This window comes from Pipistrellus kuhlii, unplaced genomic scaffold, assembly GCF_014108245.1.
Source record: "Pipistrellus kuhlii isolate mPipKuh1 unplaced genomic scaffold, mPipKuh1.p scaffold_m20_p_33, whole genome shotgun sequence".
NCBI classification, from domain to species: domain Eukaryota; kingdom Metazoa; phylum Chordata; class Mammalia; order Chiroptera; family Vespertilionidae; genus Pipistrellus; species Pipistrellus kuhlii.
This window is the reverse complement of record NW_023425533.1, coordinates 4,515,584-4,539,724: the sequence shown is the minus strand read 5'-3', so window position 1 is coordinate 4,539,724 and position 24,141 is coordinate 4,515,584. Positions and strand designations below refer to the sequence as shown.

Sequence of the window (24,141 nt, the reverse complement as noted above, 5' to 3'; positions counted from 1 at the left end):
GGTGAAAGAAATAGACTTACAAGTCCAGGAAGCACACAGAACCCCAAACAAAAGGAATCCAAAGAAGACTACACCAAGACACATCATAATTAAAATTCCAAGAGCAAAAGTCAAAGAGAGAATATTAAAAGCAGCAAGAGAAAAATAGGCAGTTACCTATAAAGGAGCACCCATACGATTGTCAGCTGATTTCTCAACAGAAACGGGAATGGCAAGAAATATTCAAGGTGATGAATAGCAAGAACTTACAGCCAAAAATCCAAAAATACTCTACCCAGCAAAGCTATCACTCAGAATCAAAGGACAGATAAAGAGCTTCACGAATAAAAAAAAAAGCTAAAGGAGTTCATCACCGCCAAACCAGAATTATATGAATTGCTGAAGGGGGTTCTTTAGGAAGAGGAAGAAGATAAAGATAAAAATTATGAACAACAAATACATAACTATCAACAAGTGAATCTAAAAACTAAGGGAATTAAAAAATCTGATGAACAATATTAACTGGTGAATATAATAGAATCAGAGGTATGGAAGGGGAGTGGACTGATGATTCTCGGGGAAAAGGGGAGAGGGGGTGGGAGAAGAGACTGATTATAAACTGTGCACATATGCATGAGGACAATGGGGGGTGGGGAAAGGACAGAGGGTGGGGTGGGAACCTGGTGAGGGGGAGCAATGGAGGGGGGTAAATGAGGAACATTTGTAATAATATGAACAATAAAGATTTATTTTTTAAAAAAGAAGAAGAAGAAGAAGAAGAAGGAGGAGGAGGAGGAGGAGGAGGAGGAGGAGGAGAGGAAGAGGAGAAGGAGAAGAAGAAGAAGAAGAAGAAGAAGAAGAAAGAAGAACGAAGGCGGAGGACGGAGGCGGAGGAGGAGGGAGAGGAGGAGAGTACGGGGAGGGGGAGGAGGGAGGAGAGAGGAGGAGGAGGAGGGGAGGAGGAGGAAGAGGAGGAAGAGGAGAAGAAGAGGAAGAGAGACAGAAGATGAGAGAAGAGAGAAGAAGAAGAAGAAGAAGATGAAGAAGAAGAAGAAGAAGAAGAAGAAGAAGAAGAAGAAGAAGAAGAAGAAGAAGTAGTAGTAGTAGTAGTAGTAGTAGTAGTAGTGTATTATTGATCAGCTTGGTTACCATACCACAAACTGGGTGGCTTAAACAGAATTTTATTTCTCAGTTCTGGAGGCTGCAAAGTCTACGATCAAGGTGGTAGCAAGACAGGTTTCACTCCATGGCTGCCTCTCCTTTTTTCCCCCTTCCTTCTGAATCTTGTCCTTTTAGCTTATTAATGACTGCCATCTCGCTGTGTGTTCACATGGCCTCTTTGACCTCCACATACATCAGGGAAGGGGGGGGGGGGGAGAGCAAACTCTCTATTCTCTTAAGGACATTAATCCCATCATAAAAATCCTACCCTCGTTATTTATTCAAACCTAAATACCTCCAAAGGTCTCACACTGGGGGTTAGGTTTTCAATGCATCAGATTTTAGGGAGTTACCTCTCAGTCCATATCAAGGAGAGAGAACTGAAGTGTTCTTCAGTTGGTTGGAGTGTCATTCCATAGACCAAAAGGTGGCAGTTTTAATTACTAGTCAGATGACATTCTTAGGTTGTGGGTTTCATTGCTGGTCTAGGCGCATGCAGGAGGTAAGAAATGGATCTCTCTCACTCTCTCTCTCTCTCTCTCTCTCTTTTCCTCTCTCCCACCCTTTCCTCTCTCTAAATATCAATTTTTAAAAAAAGGATAGAGCACCAGACTAAGAACTTACTTCAACAGATCTGAATTCTTATAAAAGAACTGTGGTAGACTGCTTCACTTAACAAAAGCCATCACCTTTTCTTGCTGGACACACAGCTGGACTATATTTCCCAGCCTCGCTTGCATAGTTAGGTGTGACCATGTGACTTAACTCTGGCTATCAAAATGTGGGTGGCTACAATGTACACTACTTCTTTTCGGAGCTTATAAAAATCTTCCATAGGCCCTGGCTCAGTTGGTTGAGCAATGTTCCTTGCATGAAAAAGATCACTGGTTTATTTCCCAGTCAGGACACATGCCCAGGTTTCGGGTTCAGTCCCTGGTCAGGGTACGTATGGGGAGGCAACTGATTGATGTTTCTCTCTCTCTCTCTCCCCGCTCTACCTTTCTCCCTCTCTAAATAAATAAATAAATTAATTTAATTTAATTACCTGGGTAATCAATCTCTCATGCTCTTTTCCCTTTCTGGCTATCCAAAATGAAAATGTCTTTCAAGGTAATCTTAGAAAGCACATGTTAAAGATGCAGTGCCACATGACTGAAAGAGTAATACTCACATTGGAATACACCATGAATGAGAAAGATACTTTATCTTGTTAAGCCACCGACATTTCAGGGAGTTGATCTATTATAGCAATTAGCATTACCTTACTAATACAAAGAGACATAAGCAAGTTTATGAATGTACATTCCAGGATCCAAATCAGAACTCACTGAGCACACAAATATTTTTAAGCACCCATTATATGCCAGGCCCTGTGCAAGGGGCACACTCAAAGGTAAAAAAAATAAATAAAAATAAAAAAGTTATGAGAGACAATGCTATCCATAGTGGCTTGGACAATGGGAGCCACTTAAGGTTTCAAAGCTGAAAAGTGATGAGATTTAGCCTTAGCTTTAGAAAGATTAGCAAGTGGGAAGACATTGTGAAAGATTGTCTTGGAAGGTAATAGACAGGTGACTGGTAGCAGAGAGAACAAAAATAAGGCGATTTAGAACAGGCAAGAGATGAGAAGTAATATTAAATAAAGGTAGTAACAGCTTAAAGAGAGAGAGAGAGAAAGAGAGAGAGAGAGAGAGAGAGAGAGAGAGAGAGAGAGAGAGAGAGGTGTAAGACCAGGGTTTTTTGGTTTAGGTAAAGTATAAATATGTCTATTCCAGCCTGTGGATTTCTACCTTAACTCACTATATACACTTAAAATGGTTAAAAATTGTAAGTTTTTTATTATATACAATTTAGCACAATAACAAGAAAAAAATAAGGAAAACTAGGGGAAAAGGAATAGTCATCAATTTATACATATTGAAATTCAAGCCTAGGGTGATGAAAAACTCCCAAAGCTAGTTATCATCCCTCCATTCAGTTAAAAAAAAAAAAATCAGCAGGCTTAAGACATTCAAAGAGCAGTCAGCTTTTGACTTCTAACCATAGGCCCCACTACTTGGCACTTACTTGTCAGCTGCATGGCAGATTGTGCCACAAGTGTCAGCCATGTCATCCACTAGAATGGCCACCCGATCCTTCACGTCTCCTACCAGTACCATGCGGTCCACTTCATTGGCCTTCTTCCGTTCTTTATGAATCAAGGCAAAGTCAACATTCAACCGGTCTGCAATGGAGGTAACTCTGCAAAACAGGGTATCTGCAGTTAAAATCTGCGTGTGTGTGGCTTGTAAGACCAAAAGAAATGGACTAGCCCTGGCCAGGCAACTCAGATGGTTAGAGCATCGTCCCAGTATGGTAATGTTGGGGGTTAAATTCCTAGTCAGGGCACATACAAGAATCAAGCAATGAATGCACAAATAAGTGGAACAACAAATCCATGTTTTTCTTTCTTTCTAAATTCAATAAACAAAAAAAAATTAAAAATTCAATAACCTAGCTAGTGTGGCTCAATGGGTGGAGCACTGACCTATGAACTAGGAGGTCATGGTTTGATTCCTGATCAGGCACATGCCTGGATTGCGGGCTTGATCCCCAGTAGGGTCCATATAAGAGGCAGCCAGTCAATGATTCTCATTACTGATATTTCTATCTCTTTCTCTCCCTTCCTCTCTGAAATCAATAAAAATTTAATTTTTTTTTTAAATCAGTAAGTGGACTAAAGAATGGGCTTGTTTTCTGGGGGAGAATACTTCTTGAAACCAAACAGTTCCCAGGGCTGGAAGAAAGCAACTAATTTATTAACATCACAAAATGGGTTTTATAACTAATGCCTCCATAACCTGAGAATAGTTTATAAATGTATCAGTCAAACTTAAGTGAATTCATTCTGAGTTACAGTAGTGGGTAGACAATGTCCTCAATGTTCCAAGAAGTAGTATAATGTTAAGGGACATTCATTTGGTGGATTTCCAGGAATGGAGACTGTCCCAGTTTGACATGTCGATGTGGTGAGAAGCAAACTTGAACCTGGCTGGAGAGTAGTAGTACTCAGCCTGTTCCAGGGCCCACCCCCTCATCACATTCCCCTCAGTGATCCACAGATTTTCAATGTCAACTATACCTGGATATCAAGCTTGGGAGCTGTTTAATGACTGCTAGAAAGAAAGTCATATATTAATTAACCAGGCAAACTGGACATCTCAATGTATAGCCAAAGTATTTCCAAATCAAAATCGATCAGATGCTCAAACCTCAGAAGGAAGCTAAGGGAGTGTGGGGGTAAGGAAGAAGAGATCAACTAAAGGACTTGTATGCATGCATATAAGCCTAACCAATGGACACAGACAATAGGGGATACCTGAATCAATAAAGAAAGAAAAAACAGATTCTTTTAAAAAAAAATTACAAGATAATATGCCCTAGCCAGTTTGGCTCAGTGGATAAGAGTGTTGGCCTGTGGACTGAGGGGTCCCGGGTTTGATTCCAGTCAAGGGCACATGCTCAGGTTATAAACTCAATCCCTAGTGGGAGGCCTGCAGCAGGTAGCCAATCAATGATTCTCTCTCATCACTGATGTTTATATCTCTCTCCCTCTCCCTTCCTCTCTGAAATCAATAAATATATACTAAAAAATAAAATAAAAATTACAAGATAATATAAAACAGACTAAAAAGTAGGGTGGAAGACAAATTTGATGACAAAATACCATATCATTCACTCAAACAGAAACCCATTCAGTGCAAATGACAGTGTACTGCTCCACTGTGCCATCCTTTTATCATGTGTGATGAGGCCTGTGTCTTTTATTTTAATATACTATTCCAACCAGATCATTACGTTTTGTTTCCCTGGTGACAACAGTCACATATCTGAGTCTGTGCTAGATATGGAAGAACCTGTGACCATATAATAGAGAACATACAAGGTTTGAACCACAAACTAGGCAACACTTGTACCCTGACCTAAATGAACCACACCCTGTGTTCATTTTACTTTACTCTGTGGGCACACAACTTCAAGACTAACCAATCTGGCCGAAGCCGGTTTGGCTCAGTGGTAGAGCATCGGTCTGAGGACTGAAAGGTCCCAGGTTCGATTCCGGTCAAGGGCATGTACATTGGTTGCGGGCACATCCCCGTTAGGGGGTGTGCCAGAGGCAGCTGGTCGATGTTTCTCTCTCATCGATGTTTCTAGCTCTCTATCTCTCTCCCTTCCTCTCTGTAAAAAATCAATTTTATATATATATATATATATATATATATATATATATATATATATATATATATAAAGACTAACCAATCTGGCCCAGTTGGCGTGGCTTGGTGGTTGAGCGTTGACCTATGAGCCAGGAAGTCATGGTTCGATTCCCAGTCAGGGCACATGCCCAGGTTGCAGGCTCAATCCCTAGTGTGGAATGTGCAAGAGGCAGCTGATCAATGGTTTTCTCTTATCATTGATGTTTCTATCTCTCCCTCTTCCTTCCTCTCTGAAATCAATAAAAATATATTTTAAAAATGACTAACCAATCTGCTTGGAATGGTTACTTATCCAAGGCAAATTCATGATCAATTAGCTCAAGTATCCCAAATTGTTAATACAAAAAAAGCCAACAAAGCATAAAGGGCTAGAAAAAGTCACTCCCTATGTCCCTGAGGGGAAAACTATGAACAAGTCATAAATACACAGGGATCTTTCCCTACTACAAAAATCTAGCCAACACAGAAGTGATAAAGACTCACTTTGAATATAATCCATCACTGTAAGAAAATTATAGCCCGGACAGTGTGGCCCGGTGAAACACAACCTAAATTTGACCTATGAATCAGGAGGTCACAGATTACTGGTCAAGGCACATGCCTGGGTTGTGGGCTCGATCTCCAGTGGGGGGGCATGGAGGAGGCAGCCAATTGATGATTCTCTCTCATCATTGATGTCTCTCTCTCTCTTCCTCTCTGATATCAATAAAAACATATCTTTTAAAAAAGTTATCCTTAGCCGAAACCAGTTTAGCTCAATGGGTAGAGCGTTGGCCTGTGGACTGAAAGGTCCCAGTTTTGATTCTGGTTAAGGGCATATACCTTGGTTGTGGGCACATTCCCAGAAGGGAATGTGCAAGCGGCAGCTAATCGATGTTTCTAACTCTCTATCCCTCTCCTTTCCTCTCTGTAAAAAAATAAATAAAAAATATATTAAAAAGTCATCTTTAAAAAAAAAAAAGAAAGAAAGAAAACCACTCCAAACCATGCAGCAACAAGTCATCTATTAAAGGTAGCTTTTCTATAACCCACTTTGGAAAGAAATTCCTGCTTGATTATTTATTTCAAATGAGACTATTTTCTAAGTCCCATGGCAAGATGTGAAAATAATGCACAAGTATGACAACTACTATTAGGGTGTTTTTTAGGTTGTCTCTAGTATTACAGATGATAACTGACAATTACAATTACATAAGCCTGACAAAGCCATACATCTGGCTGAATAACAGAACTTAAGTTCTCAGCTTATCAGTGCTGTTGAAGTTATTGAAAGAAAGAGCTTGCAAAGAAACAGTCACTAAAGATTTGTATGGCTCTTAGAGAGATCTGAATTAGCTTTTCCTAATCATCTGTGTTTTGTAGCTCTTCATTCTATTTCCACAATAAGAAAAGCATGTGTCACAATTTTGAATGCATTACTAATGAGTGACCCACTAAGGAAATCAAAAGCTCTTAGTCAGCACCATGTGAGCTGTAAAGCTCTGCAACTGGCAATTCCTGGCAGTTTGTTTAAAATGTTAAGGTCTTTGGTTTACACAAAATTACCACACTTTATTTTCCTTCCTGCATAATACTTTAATCCAAAGGATCAAAATGGTCTAACCAACAACAGTATTTAGAAGTACATAAAAGCTTCCTAGTTCATTATTATCATGTGGTTTTACAGCAGGTGCCACTCATTAGAAAACCAAATTTTCTCCCCTTTCGGATAGGCATCTAGCAGTGTTGCTAGCCCTGACTGCAAAGTTATTAATGGGTAACAGGGCCACAATACCAGATCCAGAGCCCCTCTATTGCTGCCTTATCTTTCAGATAGTGACTCAGGCCAGGAAGAGGAATAAAACTATACCCAGCTATCAGTACATCCATTCTGAAGTACTTAAAAACTGCCACTTGGATAGAAAAATATTACTTTCTGACAACTGTCTGAGTCTCCCAATACACTGAGAATAATATGAATTTTGACCATACCTCTTAGCTCCCCCCGCATCGGGTGAGACAATAGTGCAGTTCCTCCACTCAGATATATTCTCCTTTATCCACTTCAGGACAGCTGGTTCTGCATACAAATTGTCCACAGGGATATCAAAAAAGCCCTGCAGGAAGGAGCTGGGTTAGTTTTGCTTCATTTTCCTTCTCTTGCATTTATGTATTTATTTTATTTGAATAAATTTGGCATGTAACATTGTGTGAGTCTAAGGTGTACCCTTCTCTTTTATTATAAATGACTAACAAGAGACTAGTGATTTGCCCAAAGAACACCTTACTGTAACATTCAGACTGATTAGAAGGTATGCCCAATGTGGGAGACTGTAAAAACAGCCCCTTCGAATCCAGGCTGTGCAAGAGAACCCATCCATAATGGGCAAAGTCAACCCTCAGCTAACCCACAACTGACCATAGGCAGGAATGAGCTATTGAGAAAAATGACCAAGTTCAGTTGGGACCACAACTATCCAGCCAATGTGCCTACTTATGAGATGATAAAAGTTTATACTGCTTTTTGCTAAGGAGCAAAAGCTAACTGGTAAACCATTTAGAGATGCTATCCTATATAATAAAAGCATAATATGCAAACCTACCGAAAAGTGGAACGATCTGTTGCTTTGACACACACTGACCACCAGGGGTCAGACACAATGCAATAGCTGCTCCCTGGTGGTCAGTGTGCTCCCACAGGGGTACTGTCACTCAGCCAGAAGCCAGATTCAAGGCTGGTGAGTGCAGCCGCAATGGTGGGAGCCTCTCCCACCTTAGCTGCAGGCAGGCAGTAAGGAGCAAGGGGTCTAGGACTGTGAGAGCCCTGGACTGCAGGAGAGATGTCTGACCATAGGCGGACATTCCCGAGGGTTCCGGGACTGGAAGAGGGTTCAGGCTAGGCTGAGGGAAACCCCCCCCCCCACGCCAGTGCACAAATCTTGTGCACCGGGCCTCTAGTAGTATATAAACTTAGTGGGAGATATTTATAATAAACTAGAGGCCCAGTACATGGATAAGTGTACTACTAGGATCCCTTGGCCTAACTGCACCCTCTTGCAATACGGGACCCCCTTGGGGGATGTCAGACTGTCAGTTTTGGCCTGATCCCCATAGGCCAAGTCAAGGGACCCCACTGATGCATGAATCTGTACACTGGGCCAGTTTTGGCCTGATCCCCACAGGCCAGGCTGAGGGACCCAACTGGTGCATGAATCCATGCACCAGGCTGGTTTCAGCCCAATCCCCATAGGCCAGGCCAATGAACCCCAGTGGTGTATGGGCCTCTAATATGCATATAAGATCTTTGGTTAATCTCTTCCCAACCTCCCCTCTCCCTTCTGAGATTCATCAGTCTGTTCCATGTTTCCATGCCTGAGTGTTGATTATCTGCCCCTGGTGGTCATTGCATGTCATAGCTACTGGTCAAAGGGTAGGATGGACACTTAGGCTTTTATATATATATAGATGGTCCCAGAGAGTAACTAGAAGCCAGATCTGTGTTCTAATATTAGTTACTATAGATTACTTGTGTTTCTCAACTAATTTGTCCCTCTTCTATAAAATGGGTATAATCACGTGTCTTATGTATTATACTTCACTGGATTGCCATAGCCTCTAATGATAATGATTTGAAAGTCTCTTTAAAAAGTATAAAAAGTATAGACGTAAGGTAGTATTCTGCACCTTTTATTCTGAATTTATGCTAGAAAGTAGGTTCTAATATCTGTGTCTCTAAATGTATTAAAATTTTTTAATGTTTTTTTAATTGACGTTAGAAAGAAAGGGAGAAATATCAATGAGAGAGAAACATCAATTGGTTGCCTCCTACACACCTCCTGGATCAAGCTCACAACCTGAGCATATGCTCTGACTGGGAATCAAACCAGTGTCCTTTTGGTGAAAGGGATGATGCTCAACTAACTGAGTCACACCAGCCAGGGCTCTGTGGCTCTAAATTTAATGATGAAGCCCTGACCAGATGGCTCAGTTGGTTAGAACATTGTCCCAATACACCAAGGTTGTGGGTTCAGTCCTGAGTCAGGGCACATACAAGAATCAACCAATAAATGCAAAAATAAGTAGAATAACAAATCGATGTTTCTCTCTCAAATCAATAAATAAAAGATAAGCTAAATGATGACAGTAAAAACTTCCATTTATTTGGTTTCTGTCAGGAACCAGGCATTATCTTATGAATTTATTTACCGTATTTTTCGGACCATAAGACGCACTTTTTTCCCCCCAGAAGTGGGGGGAAAAGTCCCTGTGTCTTATGGTCCAAATATAGCCTACACATATACTTTTAAAAAAAAGTTTTTTTACTTGCCCGGCTCTGTGTGGTCTCTGTGTGCTTGCCCGGCTCTAAAATGGTTCTAAATGCTGCTGTTTACTTTTTACAGGGTTGATTACATGTGTTTATGACTGTGATGTTGGGTTTTAATGCACATAAAATATTTTAGGACACTATTTGTTTCAGAATCTTTTTTTCTTCATTTCCCTTCTCTAAAAACTGGTGCGTCTTATGGTCCGGAGCGTCTTATGGTCCGAAAAATACGGTAATATGTTACTTAATACTCACAATAACAAAGCAGTGTATATTTAGATAAATTAAATAACCTGCCCAATGTTACAAAGCTCATAGGTGTTAGAGCCAGTATTTCCATCTAGGTTTGATCCCTAAGCCTACACTCTTCCGAGAATACATGACTGCCTCCCTTTTCAACCACCCCAAATGACTAAATCCATGAACTAAGGTTAATGTGAGGATGCTTAATATGTTGTCAATGTCTAGCTTATTTGAGCTGTACTTGGGCAGCATTATGCTTCTCTGCAGTCTTCAGTATTATTAGTCCTCTTCTCCTCTTCTAACCTCTAAGGTAATATTTAGCTTCCTTTGATACCTGAATTTGAGAAGCATGAAGGTCCATGGTAATAATATGATCTGCACCTGCTACGGAGAGCATATTTGCAACAAGCTTGGCTGAGATTGGAGCCCGGCTCTAAATAGAGAGGACAAAAGAAAAAATAAGAGTGAATTTGAGAAATAATTCATTTTTCCAAGAAGCAAGTATTTATTGTGTACCTACTATGTTTAAGGCACTGTGCTACCAGGAAATTCAAAGAAAGAGACATGGTTACTAACTTTTGAGTATATCACAATCTAGCACAATTAAATGGAACATCACTTTGCTAGCTCAAGATACGTAATAAATGAAAGAAAATCTTTTCTACCTTTCATTTTCTTAACTTAATGTACAGATTTTCAGCCTTTCCAATATTCAGTTTAAATTAGACAATCTTTTTCAAAATATTTTTATTAAAATCACTTAACACATACATACTCAAACCTGTATAATATCCAATATATAACTCTATAGTTAATTTTGTAAATTATACCATTCCCTTACTAATCTGAAGGTCAACCTTCTAGCAATCTCAAACACTTAAATAATAGGCAAACACACCTGCTGCACTATAAAATGGCCAAGACCATGCCTTCTACTCTGTACTCTGCAGGAGCACTATACTTTATTGGAATTAAAAACACCTGGACTTTTTTTTTTTTTTTTCAGTTTCGCTGCCATTTTTAAAAAAATGTATTTTCATTGTTAAGAGTATTATAGATATCCCCATTCCCTCCCATTTGTCACCCTCTGCACAGTTCCCATCCCACACCAGGTCTTCATCACACTATTGTCTGTGTCCATGGGTTATACATGTATGCATCTAAGTTCTTTGGTTAATCTCTCCCTCTTCCCCCCATTCCTTTTGAGGTCTGTCAATGTGTTCTATGCTTTCATGTCTCTGGACTATTTGTTCATCAGTTTATTTTGTTCATTAGATTCCTCATATAAGTGAGATGATGTGATATTTGTCTCTCTCTGACTGGCTTATTTCACTTAGTATAATAATCTCCAAGTGCATTCATGCTGTTTCAAAAGGTAACAGATCCTTCTTTTTTACAGATGCATATGTACCAGTTTTTTTTACTTGTCTACTGATGGGCACCTAGACTGTTTCCAGATCTTAGCTATTGTAAGTAATGCTGCTATGGATATAGGGGTGCATATGTGACCTTCTCCAATGCACTGTAGATAAATTTTTGGCATTGATTACAATAAATAAAATAGACCTGCAAAGTTTTATGTATATACCTTATCCTTTAATATACCACATAAATAAGGCTAGGTGTGTGTGTGTGTGTGTGTGTGTGTGTGTGTGTGTGTGTGTATAATGAGACCAAGTATTCATGTAACAGACTTCAAGTTTTACAACTTGACCATCACTCCAACACAAAGGTCACAACTATAACCTTATGAGGGTGTCCCAAAGGATCTACAATAATTTAAAAAATATTCTATTCCATGGGAGCTGGTGCTTAGTCTTACTGATATAATTAAATAATAGCAGTGAGCTAAATGAAAGTCACAAATGATGACTAGAACAATATACAGTCTACAAATGTGTTGCTTTTTACAAACCAATCACATGACAACTGTTTTAAAGATCAGGTAATGCCTACGAGAATGTGATTTGAAAAATCCCCTCTAAATAGGAATATAATAATCAACATAATTTAATGAACAAGAATAGATCCAGAGACAAATGGCAGTGTAGGGGGGTTACAGAACAACCAAAGGACTTGTATGCATGCTATTAGCATAACCAATGGACACAGACACTCGGGCAGTGGGGGCTTGCCCAGCGTGGGAACGGCTGGGGGGGGGGGGGGGGGGTCAAGGGGGGGAAAAGGGGAAATATGTAAAACATTAGAGAATAAAAAATTACCCTCTAAATACATATCTGATGGGCAACCCACTTTGGGCCCTCTCCCTGCTGCTCCCTGTTGAAGAATCCATCTATTTCTCAATAAACTTTGTTTCTGCTTTTAAAAAATTAAAAATAAACAAAAAGATATATATCTGACGATTAAGGAATATTTTTGTGACTTTGGGCAAGTGTTCATGATTGCCCTGTTTAAAAACATTTTTTAAAAAAAATTAAAGTCTTTACTGTTTAAAGTCTTACATAAGTCTCCTTCTATAAACATCCTATATAATAAAGAGGTAATATGCAAATTGACCATCACTCCAACACACAAGATGGCTGCCCCCATGTGACACAAGAAGGCCAGCAGGGGAGGGCAGTTGGGAGCTACCAGGCTTGCAGGGGTGGGCAGTTGGGAGGATCAGGCCTGTAGGGCAGGGCAGTTGGGGTCGACCAGGCCTGCAGGGGAGGATAGTTGGGGGAGACCCAGGCCTGCAGGGGAGGGCAGTTGGAGGTGATCAGGTCTGTAGCAGAGGGCAGTTAAGAGGTGACCTGGCCAGCAGGGGAGGGTATTTGGGGGCGACCAGGCCTGCAGAGGACAGTTGGAGATGACAAGGCTGGCAGGGGAGGGCAGTTGGGGGCAACTAGGCCTGCAGGGGAGGACAGTTGGGATGACCAAGCCAGCCGGGGAAAGCAGTTAGGGGCAATTGGGCAGGCAGGGGAGGGAAGTTAGGTGCAACTAGGCTGGCAGGGAAGTGGTTAGGGGGTGATCAGGCTGGAAGGCAGAAGTGGTTAGGGGCAATCAGGCAGGTAGGCAGGTGAGTGGTTGGGAGCCAATAGTCCTGGGTTATGAGAGTGATGTCCAACTGACCATTTAGGCCTGATCCCACCAGACATCTCTCGAGGGGTCCCAGATTGGAGAGGATGCAGGCTGAGCTGAGGGACACACACACACACACACACACACACCCCTTGTGCACGAATTTAATGCACTGTGCCTCTAGTTTTTTTTAATAATCAAAGGAGATTCTGCTCCTACCTTATCCTTCTTATCCTGCCGGGCATAAGGGAAGCATGGGATGACTGCAGTAACTCGGCTGGCTGAAGCAATCTTACAGGCATTAATCATGATCAAAAGCTCCATTAGATTGTCATTAATTTCACCACAGCCACTCTGAACTATGTAGACATCCTCTCCACGGACACTTTCGCCAATTTCAACACTACAAATAGGAATGGACAACAAAAACAATAAATTTTAGAGTACTATACTTCTAGAGACAGTAAGGTCTAAAAGCCATAGCTTTTTACCAGTATGCTATGAATGATTTACAACTGCATGTGAACAGTTATTTCCTTGGACTTCTGGAGTGCCCTTTTTGCAGAAGCAGTTTACTGCCTCAGTTTACTCCAGTACACTATACAAATATTACCTATTTTTTATATGGGAAATGGCATGGGAAAAAAAAGTACTCACAGGTAATTGAACCATAATTTCAGTAGGCAGCCTATATCTCATTTTAGGTACAAGACATGAATACAAATTTGATATTCTAGTGGCATCTGTGACTATCACAATCCACATATAACAAAAGTAGAAAGGTCATATAAGGAATGAATTACTTCTGTTCTATAAAGATTCCTTCTATAGAAGACAGTATCACATCTACTATATTGGCCAGTTCACTCAACAAACACTAAATGTTCCATTGTCAATCACTGTGCTAGGTGCTAGGGACACACTGAAAAGAAAACACATTTGGTCTTTACCCTCATTCTATGCTAACTATACTCTGGTCCAATTAGTAAATCTTGTTTTAAAAATTTCCACAGGAAACACTGGCTGTTATGTCTCAGTTGGTTAGGTATCATCCTGTGTACCGAAAAGTTGCTGGTTCAATTCCTCATCATGGCACATGCCCAGGTTTCAGGCTTGATCCCCAGTTGGGGGTGTGCAGGAGGCAGCCAGTCGATGTTCCTCTTTCACATAGACGTTTCTCTCTCTCTCTCACTCTCCCTCTCTAAAATCAATAAAACATATTTTTAAAATGACAATTCCACAGGAAGTTACTATAATTGTGGGGCTATCATTTACCATAAAATGAAAATTTTAATGTCTACTAGTATACTTGGATCATTAACAATAATAACTTAGAATTAAAAAATAAGCTCAGGCCAGCCTGTGGAATGAAGGATTCTGGGTTCGATTCAGTCAAGGGCATACACCTCAGTTGCAAGCTCAATCCATGGCCCTGGTCAGAGCACATGTGGGAGGCAACCAATCAATGTGTTTCTCTCACATCCATGTTTCTCTATCTGTCTCTCGCCCTGTCCCTTCCACTCTCTTTAAAAATCAATGGATAAATATCCTCGGGTGAAGATTAACAAAAACAAACAAAACAAACAAACAAACAAAAAATAAGCTCAGTATTAACAACTCAAAACACCATTTCCCCTATTTATTCTTTGGTTGGGGGCGTTTGTGGGTGCATGTGTGTGTGTGTGTGTGTGTGTGTGTGTGTGTGTGTAGTATGTGTAAACAAGTATAAATCAGAATGGTTGGTAACCATTTTTCTCTTTAAGAGAAAAACTTCAATAGGCGAATTCCATTGCCAGAAGGAACTAATACAAGTGTAATTATTATTTAATATTTACTTCTTTCCAATTCAAATAACAATGAAAAGAAGCCCACTTCTTAAAAAGTATGGGGTTAATTTACATAGTAAAGCAAGAAAAATAAAAGCAAATGTTAAAAAATCAAAACAGAAAGAAATTACAACAGGGATGTTGAAATTCCTGGAAATAAACCCTCTTTAAGCACTAAATTCAATAATTATTTTAGTCTCCTTCCACAATCAAAACAAAATTACAACTAAACTACAAAACAATGATCATTGCTAACCTCCTGAAGTCTAGCTAAATAGAAGTCTTATAACTAAGGATATGCAAAAGAAGCTACAAGATTGATAGGAGAGGTGAAGACAGGACACTGAATGGATTGGAGGAGCAGGAGGGCGGAGTCCCAGCCCCACACAAGCCTCCTCAGCACAGGAAGAGAAGTGCTGGGAAGAAAAGTCCCCACAATTTCTGGTTGTTTTCACAGGGAGAGAAACCAAGATGGCAGTATAGGGTAGACACTCGAATGCAGCCTACCACAACAAATTTGAATTTAGAACTGGAAAACAGGGGAGGCATTGCCCTGAAGCACCGGACAGCTAGCTGAGAGGAGGCTCTGCCATCTACGAAGGAGAGAGAAGGCATGCTGAACCACAGGCACTGTGAAGGTACGGACTGAGAACTTTGCGCGCGAAAAGGCGCTGGCTTAATCCTGGCGAGCAGAGAGGGAGGGCCAGACCAAGACTGCTACTGGCTGACTCCCAGGTGCAGAGAGGGCAGCCTGTTGAGTTCGCTACTGGCTAACACCCCCCCCCCCCCCCGCGGTGCGTGGAAAGGGCAGACAGCCAACTCGCAGCTGACTTTCTTGTTCGAGAGGAAAACAGAATCACCCTATTGCTCTGATAGATGGCCCCTGTCAGGGAGAGGCCAGAATGTCAGGCAGCAGGCAGAGATCTCTTGGAGGCATGTGAAGCCAGAGGCCATTACTGTGGGACTTGGGGAGGAGCCAAAGGGAAAACAAAGCTTGTCTGCACCAACCTGAGACTCCGCCCCATCCAAGCTGAGCAAAGAAACTCTCCCAGAGGCTGGCTTTCTCTAAGGAGGGACTGGCCGGAATCCAAAGTTTGTGCCTTTACCAAAGAGGTGCGCGCCTGCAACCAATCTTGCGAGACTCACCGCAAACAGGACTTTTCTAAGGCAAGACTGACAGGGAACCAAAGATTGTCTGCACCACCCCGAGACTCCTCCCCATCCAAGCGGAGTACAGAAGCCCTCCCAGCTGAGATACTGCTGATCCTCACAGCCAATTGGCTTGGAGATCAACGCTTCCCAGTGATACCAACAATAAGCAAGGCTTAACAAGAAGACTGCACACACAGCCCACAAAGGGCTACACCAAGACTGTCCACTGCAGGTAACTGGAAGGCTGTGCTATTGGGCTCTACCAGAACACCTAGCACACAAAACTATTCCATAAATCAGGAAAACAACTAAAATGTAGACAAGAGGAAGGACACAAAGGAAGCAGATGGAGGAAAAGAAAAGAATGGACATTGAGATCAAAACTACAGTTATAAGGTTATTCAAGAATATCCTAAAAAAGGCCGATAAAATAAATGAGACCTATGAGGATATGAAAAGGGAGCAACTAGAAAAAAAAGGAATCAACTAGAAATAAAGAAAACATTGCCTGGCCTCTGGCTACAACCTGGACGTGCAGCAGGTGCAGAACTTGTCCTTCCCTGACGCCGGCCGGCACTTTGGGTACCGCGTCCTGCAGGTCGGAAATGGGTGAGCGGATGCCAGGCCCTGCCCGCGGAGCCGGGACCAGGCTCCCTGTCAGCCGGGGCCCAGGAGCCCGTGTGGGGTTTCTCGGGAAATATAATATTTTTATATTATTTTTTCTATAATATAAAAAATATTATATAAAGTCCTAAAAACAGACTGGAAGATCGCAAGAATCAAGACAAAGATTTAGAACACAAAGAGCCAGAGGACACTCCTCCACAGAAGCAATAAGATAAGAGAATCCAGAAAGTTAAAGATAGTGTAAAAAACCTCTGGGACAATTTCAAGCAAACCAACATCAAAATTATGGGGATCCCAGAAGAAGAGAGAGAGCAAAATACTGAAAGAATATTGGAAGAAATAGTGACAAAAAACTTCCCCTACCTGGTGAAAGAAATAGACTTACAAGTCCAGGAAGCACACAGAACCCCAAACAAAAGACAAAGAGAGAATATTAAAAGCAGCAAGAGAAAAACAGGCAGTTACCTTTAAAGGAGCACCCATACGATTGTCAGCTGATTTCTCAACAGAAACCATGCAGGCCAGACGGGAATGGCAAGAAATATTCAAGGTGATGAATACCAAGAACCTACAGCCAAAAATCCAAAAATACTAGCAAAGCTATCACTCAGAATTGAAGGCCAGATAAAGAGCTTCACAAATAAAAAAAAAGCTAAAAGTGTTCATCACTGCCAAACCAGAATTATATGAATTGCTGAAGGGGGTTCTTTAGGAAGAGGAAGAAGATAAAGATAAAAATTATGAATAACAAATATGTAACTATCAACAAGTGAATCTAAAAACCAAGGGAATTAAAAAATCTGATGAACAATATTAACTAGTGAATATAATAGAATCAGAGGTATGAAAGGGGAATGGACTCACGATTCTCGGGGAAAAGGGGAGTGGGGGTGCGGGAAGAGACTGAACAAAAACTGTGCACCCATGGATGAGAACAATGGGGGATGGGGAAAGGACAGAGGGTGGGGTGGGAACCTGGTGAGGGGGAGCAATGGAGGGGGGGGGGAAGAGGAACATATTTGTAATAATCTGAACAATAAAGATTTATTTTTAAAAAAGAAAGGGAGGAAGGGAGGAAGGGAGGAAGGGAGGAAGGAAGGGAGGGAGGAAGGAAGGAAGGAAGGAAGGAAGGAAGGAAGGAAGGAAGGAAGGAAGGAAGGAAAGAAAGAAAGAAAGAAAGAAAGAAAGAAAGAAAGAAAGAAAGAAAGAAAGAAAGGAAGAAAGAAAGAAAGAAAGAAAGAAAACCAGCAGGGGTTGTGGCTGAGAAGGTTTGTCTAAGTGAGACTGAGGGCTGCTGGAGTCCCAGGGGGTCCTCTTACAGGCCTGCACATTAATTTACTTGCTGATGGACTCTGAGTTCGAGCACTGGGGCAGCAGCTAGAAAAGCACCAGGGACTAACAGGAACTATCTGGCTTCAAGACAAGGACTTGGAAGGGAAACTTTCTCCAGGACAGAAGTGTGTAAGAAGCCATTGTTCCTTCCCTGAGCCTTCTCCTATCTAGCCTGCAGGCATAGGCAGGTGCCAAGTCTGAGTCTCCACCAACCAGCTAACAAGGTTGGTTTTGTCCCTGGTGATCCCCTGAGATTCTGTCCCATCCAATTTGCAGGTCCACCCAAGCCACTTCCAAGTGCTTTTCATCAATGACACACCCAAAGGGCAGACTTAGCAGACACAAGAATGCCCCACTAACGTGATTCCTGTTCCATAGTGTCAGCCACCAAACAGCACCTACACTATAATTATGGCCATTCCTCACAGCAAATCACCTGATGGTCAATCCCTCCCACTGACTTGCCAAAAGCAATCAAAGCTCAAGTTCAATAGGAGGGTACACACAACCCACACAAGGGACACACCTGGAATACCCACTGGCCTAATATGCAAATCGACTGAATGGCAGAATGACCAGTTGCTATGACATGCACTGACCACCAGGGGGTAGGCGCTCAATGCAGGAGCTGACCCCAGCTCGCAGACCTCAGGCAAGCCAAGGCAGGTGCCAGAGAAAGGTGACCAGTGGTGGTGACAGGGGGCAGGGACTCTAGTCTACTATATTAGGCCAATCTACCAATACCAGAAGACATGGCACCTCTACCTAACACATAGAATCAAATACAGGGAGACAAAGAAACATGTCCCCAAATGAAAGAACAAAACAAAACTCCAGAAAAAGAACTAAACAAAATGGAGACAAGCAATCTACCAGATGCACAGTCCAAAACACTGGTTAAAAGGATGTGCAATGAACCTAGGAGAAGAATAGATGATCTCATTGAGAACGTCAGCAAACAGATAGGAAACATAAAAATGGAGATAGAGGCCCTGGCTGAGTAGCTCAGTTGGTTACAGCATCATCACGATACCCAAAGGCTGTGGGTTCAATCCCCAGTCAGAGCACATACAAGAATCAATTAATGAATGCATAAATAAGTGGAACAAATCCATGTTTCTTTCTCTCTCTCTCTCTCTCTCTCTCTCTCTCTCTCTCTCTCTCAAAATAAATATATATTTTTAAATGGACATAGAAAACATTTAAAAAGTCAGAAATGAAGAATACAATAACTGACACATCATAATTAAAATGACAAAAGTTAAAGAGAATCTTTTTTTTTTTTTTTTTTTTTTTTTAGATAGAGAGGAAGTGGAAGAGAGAGAGAAACATCGACTTATACTCTATTTATTTGTATATTCACTGTTTGCTACTTGTATGTGCTTAAACTGGAGACTAAACCTGCAACCCTGGTATATTGGGAGGATGCTCTAATCAACAGAGCTACCTGGCCAGGGCCAAAAGAATCTTTAAAGCAGCAAGAAAAAACAGTTAGTTACTAACAAAGGAACTGCCATAAGACTGTCAGCTGATTTATCAACAGAAACTTTGCAGGTCAGAAGGGATTGGCACAAAATATTCAAAATGACAAAAAGCCAGGATCTATAACCAAGATTTCTGTCTAGACCCAGCAAAGTTAGAATCATTTAGATGGAAGGATAGATAATTTCCAGACAAGAAAAAAGCTAAAGGAGATCAACACCTAACCAGTATTATAAGAATTGTTAAAGGGATTTCTTTACAAGGAAGAATAAAATGATATAAAAAAATATGAATAGTCCTGGACAGTTTGCTCAGTGGTTAGAGCATCAGCCCCTAGACCAAAGGGTTGTGAGTTCAATTTCTGGTCAAGGGCATGTACCTCTGTTGCAGGCTCAAACTTGGCCCAAGTCAGGGTACAAATGGGAGGCAACCAATCAATGTGTCTCTCTCACATGGATGTTTCTGTTTCTCTCTCCCTGCCTCCCACCTCCCATCCACTCTAAAAAAAAAAATCAATGGAAAAATACCCTTGGGTGAAGATTTAAAAAACATGAATACTAAAATGGCATTAACTATATATCTATCAATGATCACTTAAAACATAAATGGGTTAAATGTTCCAATCAAAAGGCATAAAATGTCTGAATGTATATGAAAACAAAACTCATACATATACTGCCTACAAGAAAACCACTTCAGATTGAAAGACACACAGCCTGAAAGTAAAGGGATAGGAAAAGATATTTTTTTTCTTTTTTTTTAATATATTTTATTGATTTTGTTCAGAGAGGAAGGGAGAGAGATAGAATTAGAAACATCGATGAGAGAGAGTCATCCATCAGCTGCCTCTTGCACACCCCCTACTGGGGATATACCTGCAACCAAGGTACATGCCCTTGACCAGAATCGAACCCGGGACCTTTCAGTCCCCAAGCCGACGCTCTATCCATTGAGCCAAACCGGTTTCGGCCTTATCACCCTATTTTTATGCAATTATTTATTTTCTGTCTCCTCCACCTAAACGCATGCACTATGAAGGCAGGAACCAGATCTGCAATGCTGATCTGTATATCTAGCCAGCTAGTGACAAAGAAATGAATGAATGAATGTCCCCTCAGAATTAGACTGACTCTTGGATCCACTCACTTTAGACAGAATATAAACTTTCTGCAGGCTTTCTTATGAAAATTCAGAAGACTTTTATCATCTCTCATATTTCACACTATATGCAAGTGCACCCAATATGTTTCTTCACTTGACAAATCTGCTTATATTACTTTACAGATATTCAGCTGATATTTAATTCTGTTAGAACTATAATCTAATGGACCCAACAGGATGTGATAGCTACAAAGAATTTTATGGTGGGATCCTGAAATAGTGATACTGAGCAACATAATGAATATAGCAATTTTGTGGCCCTAGCTGAGTTGACATCTACTAACCACCAATATCAGCCTAAAGAATTACAACTGTCAGCAGTCTCAATTATGCCAAATGTCAAAATTTATTTTTGAGGACATTCTTCAAAATTCAAATTGATGGGCAGGAGGGAGCCAGGCAGGGCTTTCTGGAAGAGCCTGCATGTTTCTCAAACTGTAGATCCTAGAGTGGCACTGTCCAAAATGGCTGTCATTGACCTTATGTGGTTATTGAACACATGAAATGTGATTAGTGTGACTGAGGAACTAAATTGAGATGTGCTAGAAGTATAAAATACCTACCTTACTGTGAAGATATCCTATCTAATAAAAGAATAATATACAGACTGACCATCACTCCAACACACAAGATGGCCACCCTCTTGTCGTCAAAGATGGCTGGCTCCAAGTGGACACAAGATGGCCACCAAAGATGGTCAGCAGCGGAGGGAAGTTGGGAGAGACCAGGTCTACAAGGGAGGGCAGTTGTGGGTGATCAAGCCTGCAGAGGAGGGCAGTTAGGGGTGACCGGGCTGGCAGAGGAGGGCAGTTGAGAAGGACCAGGCCTGCAAGGAAGGGCAGTTGGGATGGGACCCAGGCCTGCAGGTGAGGGCAGCTGGGGGGGGGGGGGCAGGCCAGCAGGGGAGGGCAGTTAGAGTGACTGGAATAGCAGAGGAGGGCAACTGGGAGGGAACTAGGCCAGCAGGAGAGGGCAGTTAGGGGACCAGGCCTGCAGGGGAGGGCAGTTAGGGCCAACCAGGCTGGCAGCAGAGGGCAGTTAGGGGTGACCATGATGCCAGCAGGGGAGGGCAGTTGGGGGGGCACCAGGCCTGTAGGGGAAGGCAGTTGGGGGCAATCAGGCAAGCAGGGGAGGGCAGTTGTGGGGGACCAGGTCAGCAGGAGAGGGCAGTTGTGGGTGGGGGACCAGGTCAGCAGGGAAGGGCAGGCCTGCAGGGGAGAACAGTTAGGGGCAACCAGGCTGGCGGGGAGAGCAGTTAGGGGTGACCAGGCCAGCAAGGGAGGGCAGTTGGGGGGAACCAGGCCAGCAGGGGAGGGCACTTAGGTGCAATTGGGCCAGCAGGGGTACAGTTAGGCATTGATCAGGCTGGCAGGGGAGTGGTTAGGAGGTGATCAGGCTGGTAGTCAGAAGCAGTTAGAGGCAATCAGGCAGGCAGGTAGGTGAGCGGTTGGGAGCCAACAGTCCTGGATTGTGAGAGGGATGTCAGACTGCCTGTTTAGGCCTGATCCCTGGGATCCCTGGACATCCCTCAAGGGGTCCCAGATTGGAGAGGGTGAAATCTGGGCTGAGGAACACCCCCCCCCCCCGCATGAATTTTGTGCACCAGGCCTCTAGTTATATACAAAAGAAAAAAATATCAAATTTTATATTGACTACATGTTAAAATTTTAATATTTTGGATATATTTGGATAAAGTAATTAAAAATTTTAAGAACTAAAATAAGAATAAATAACATCTCCTGGAGGTGAGCATGTTCAGCAAGGTGCTCATTGTGATAGGCCTAAATAAGAGGCAGCAGTAGTGTAGAGAGACTTCTCCAATTTCCTTTACTAACATAACACTCCATGCCCTTTGAGAAGTCCCAGGCTAAAAAAGTCCCTTCTAGGTTTTATGGTGCACAACTCTAGGGTCCTGACCAAGTACTTCAAGTATTTAAGCAACTTCAAAACTCAAGAAAGTTTTAATCCCACCCAGTCATCCCCATACAACTTCCTTGACCAAAATCTCCATTTCTGTGTGGGAGAACAAAAGTCAGGCACATTGATTTCACATAAGAAGTCAACTGTGTCCTTGTTTCAGTCTATGCTCCAGACAGTCACTTGCCAGAGCTAGGGACAGCAGTTTTACAATTGATCCAAGATAATAAATATGCATCAAGGATTGTATAATAATCTACTCTAAAGCTTTCTTATTACCAAGACAAGGAAACAACATACCTTAACTATCAAGAGTCAATATAAAAATACCTATCACACTACTTACATTTTCTATTATGCTACTCAGTATCATCATTTAAGTATCCCACCCATAAAATTCTTGGACATTTTTGCCTGTAAGTATCTAAAGAGTTTTATGAAAATAAAAATTACATAATCATCCAGTCAGTGTGACTCAGTGACTGAATGTCGACCTATGAACCAGGAGGTCATGGTTTGATGCCTAGTCAGGGCACATGCCTGGGTTGCAGGCTTGATCCCCAGTAGGGGGTGTGTAGGAGGCGGCTGATTAGTGATTCTCTCTCATCATTGATGTTTCTATCTCTTTCTCCCTCTCCCTTCCTCTCTGATATCAATAAAAAATATATTTTTAAAATACTACATAATCAATTGTATATGCCTTTATCCCTTAGGCTGCCAGAAAGCCAAGGAATACAGTTGAAGTAATACTAAGCTTCTGTAATCCTTTTATGCCACTTTTTTGGCACAATTGCTATCATTCTTAGTTCTGTAACGCTTCCGATGTATCTACTTAATGAACCTTTTGTATGCTGACAATCATGAAACACACTTCAAATCTTTTCTTGAAAGCTGGTAAGGTATTAAAATTATCACTGCCAACTTAAACATCAGAGAGTATTTGCTAAATACATAGCTTTAATGGAAATGATTCCTGCCCTAGCCAGTTTGGCTCAGTGGATAGAGTGTCAGCCTGCAGACTAAAAAGGGTCTCAGGTTCAATTACGGCCAAGGGCACCTGCTCAGGTTGTGGGCTTGATTCCCTCCAGTAGGGGACTTGCAGGAAGCAGCCAATCAATGATTCTCTTTCATCATTAATGTCTCTCTCTCTCTCTCTCTCTCTCTCTCTCTCTCTCTCTCTCTCTCTCTCTCTCTCTCTCGCTTCCTTTCTGAAATCAACAAAAAATACATTTTAAAAATGATTCCTTTAAATATTATTTTCTAACATCAAATAAGGTTTGAAAATTAATTCTTAAAATATCACCAGCTCACCACCTAACACAATCACTAGTATATATATATATCTTTTTTTCTTTTTTTCTTTTTCTTTTTTTTCTGAAACTGGTTTGGCTCAGTGGATAGAGCGTCGGTCTGCGGACTGTAAGGTCCCAGGTTCGATTCCAGTCAAGGGCATGTACATTGGTTTGCGGGCACATCCCCAGTGGGGGGGTGTGTGCAGGAGGCGACTGGTCAATGTTTCTCTCTCATCGATGTTTCTAGCTCTCTATCCCTCTCTGTAAAAAAATCAATAAAATATATTTTTAAAAAATAAAAAATATACATTTTTATTGATTTTTACAGAGAGGAAGAGAGGAATAGAGAGTTAGAAACATTGATGAGAGAGAATCATCAATCAGCTGCC

General features: G+C 41.6%; 1 protein-coding gene across 4 annotated transcripts in view; it reads right to left on the bottom strand.

Annotated features, from left to right (window-relative positions):
- PRPS1 (phosphoribosyl pyrophosphate synthetase 1) overlaps window positions 1-24,141 on the bottom strand; it is a 43,501-nt gene that overhangs the window by 4,574 nt on the left and 14,786 nt on the right. For 2 of the 4 annotated variants that reach the window (XM_036460770.2, XM_036460768.2), the window contains exons 2-5: window positions 13,183-13,366; window positions 10,277-10,375; window positions 7,368-7,492; window positions 3,208-3,381 (exon numbers count right to left, since the gene is read on the bottom strand). In XM_036460770.2, coding sequence (XP_036316663.1) covers window positions 3,208-3,381; window positions 7,368-7,492; window positions 10,277-10,375; window positions 13,183-13,366 — 582 coding nt within the window. Of the gene's footprint in view, window positions 1-3,207; window positions 3,382-7,367; window positions 7,493-10,276; window positions 10,376-13,182; window positions 13,367-13,913; window positions 13,935-24,141 lie in introns of those variants that run through there. The other 2 variants (XM_036460771.2, XM_036460769.2) reach the window with 2 other exon arrangements.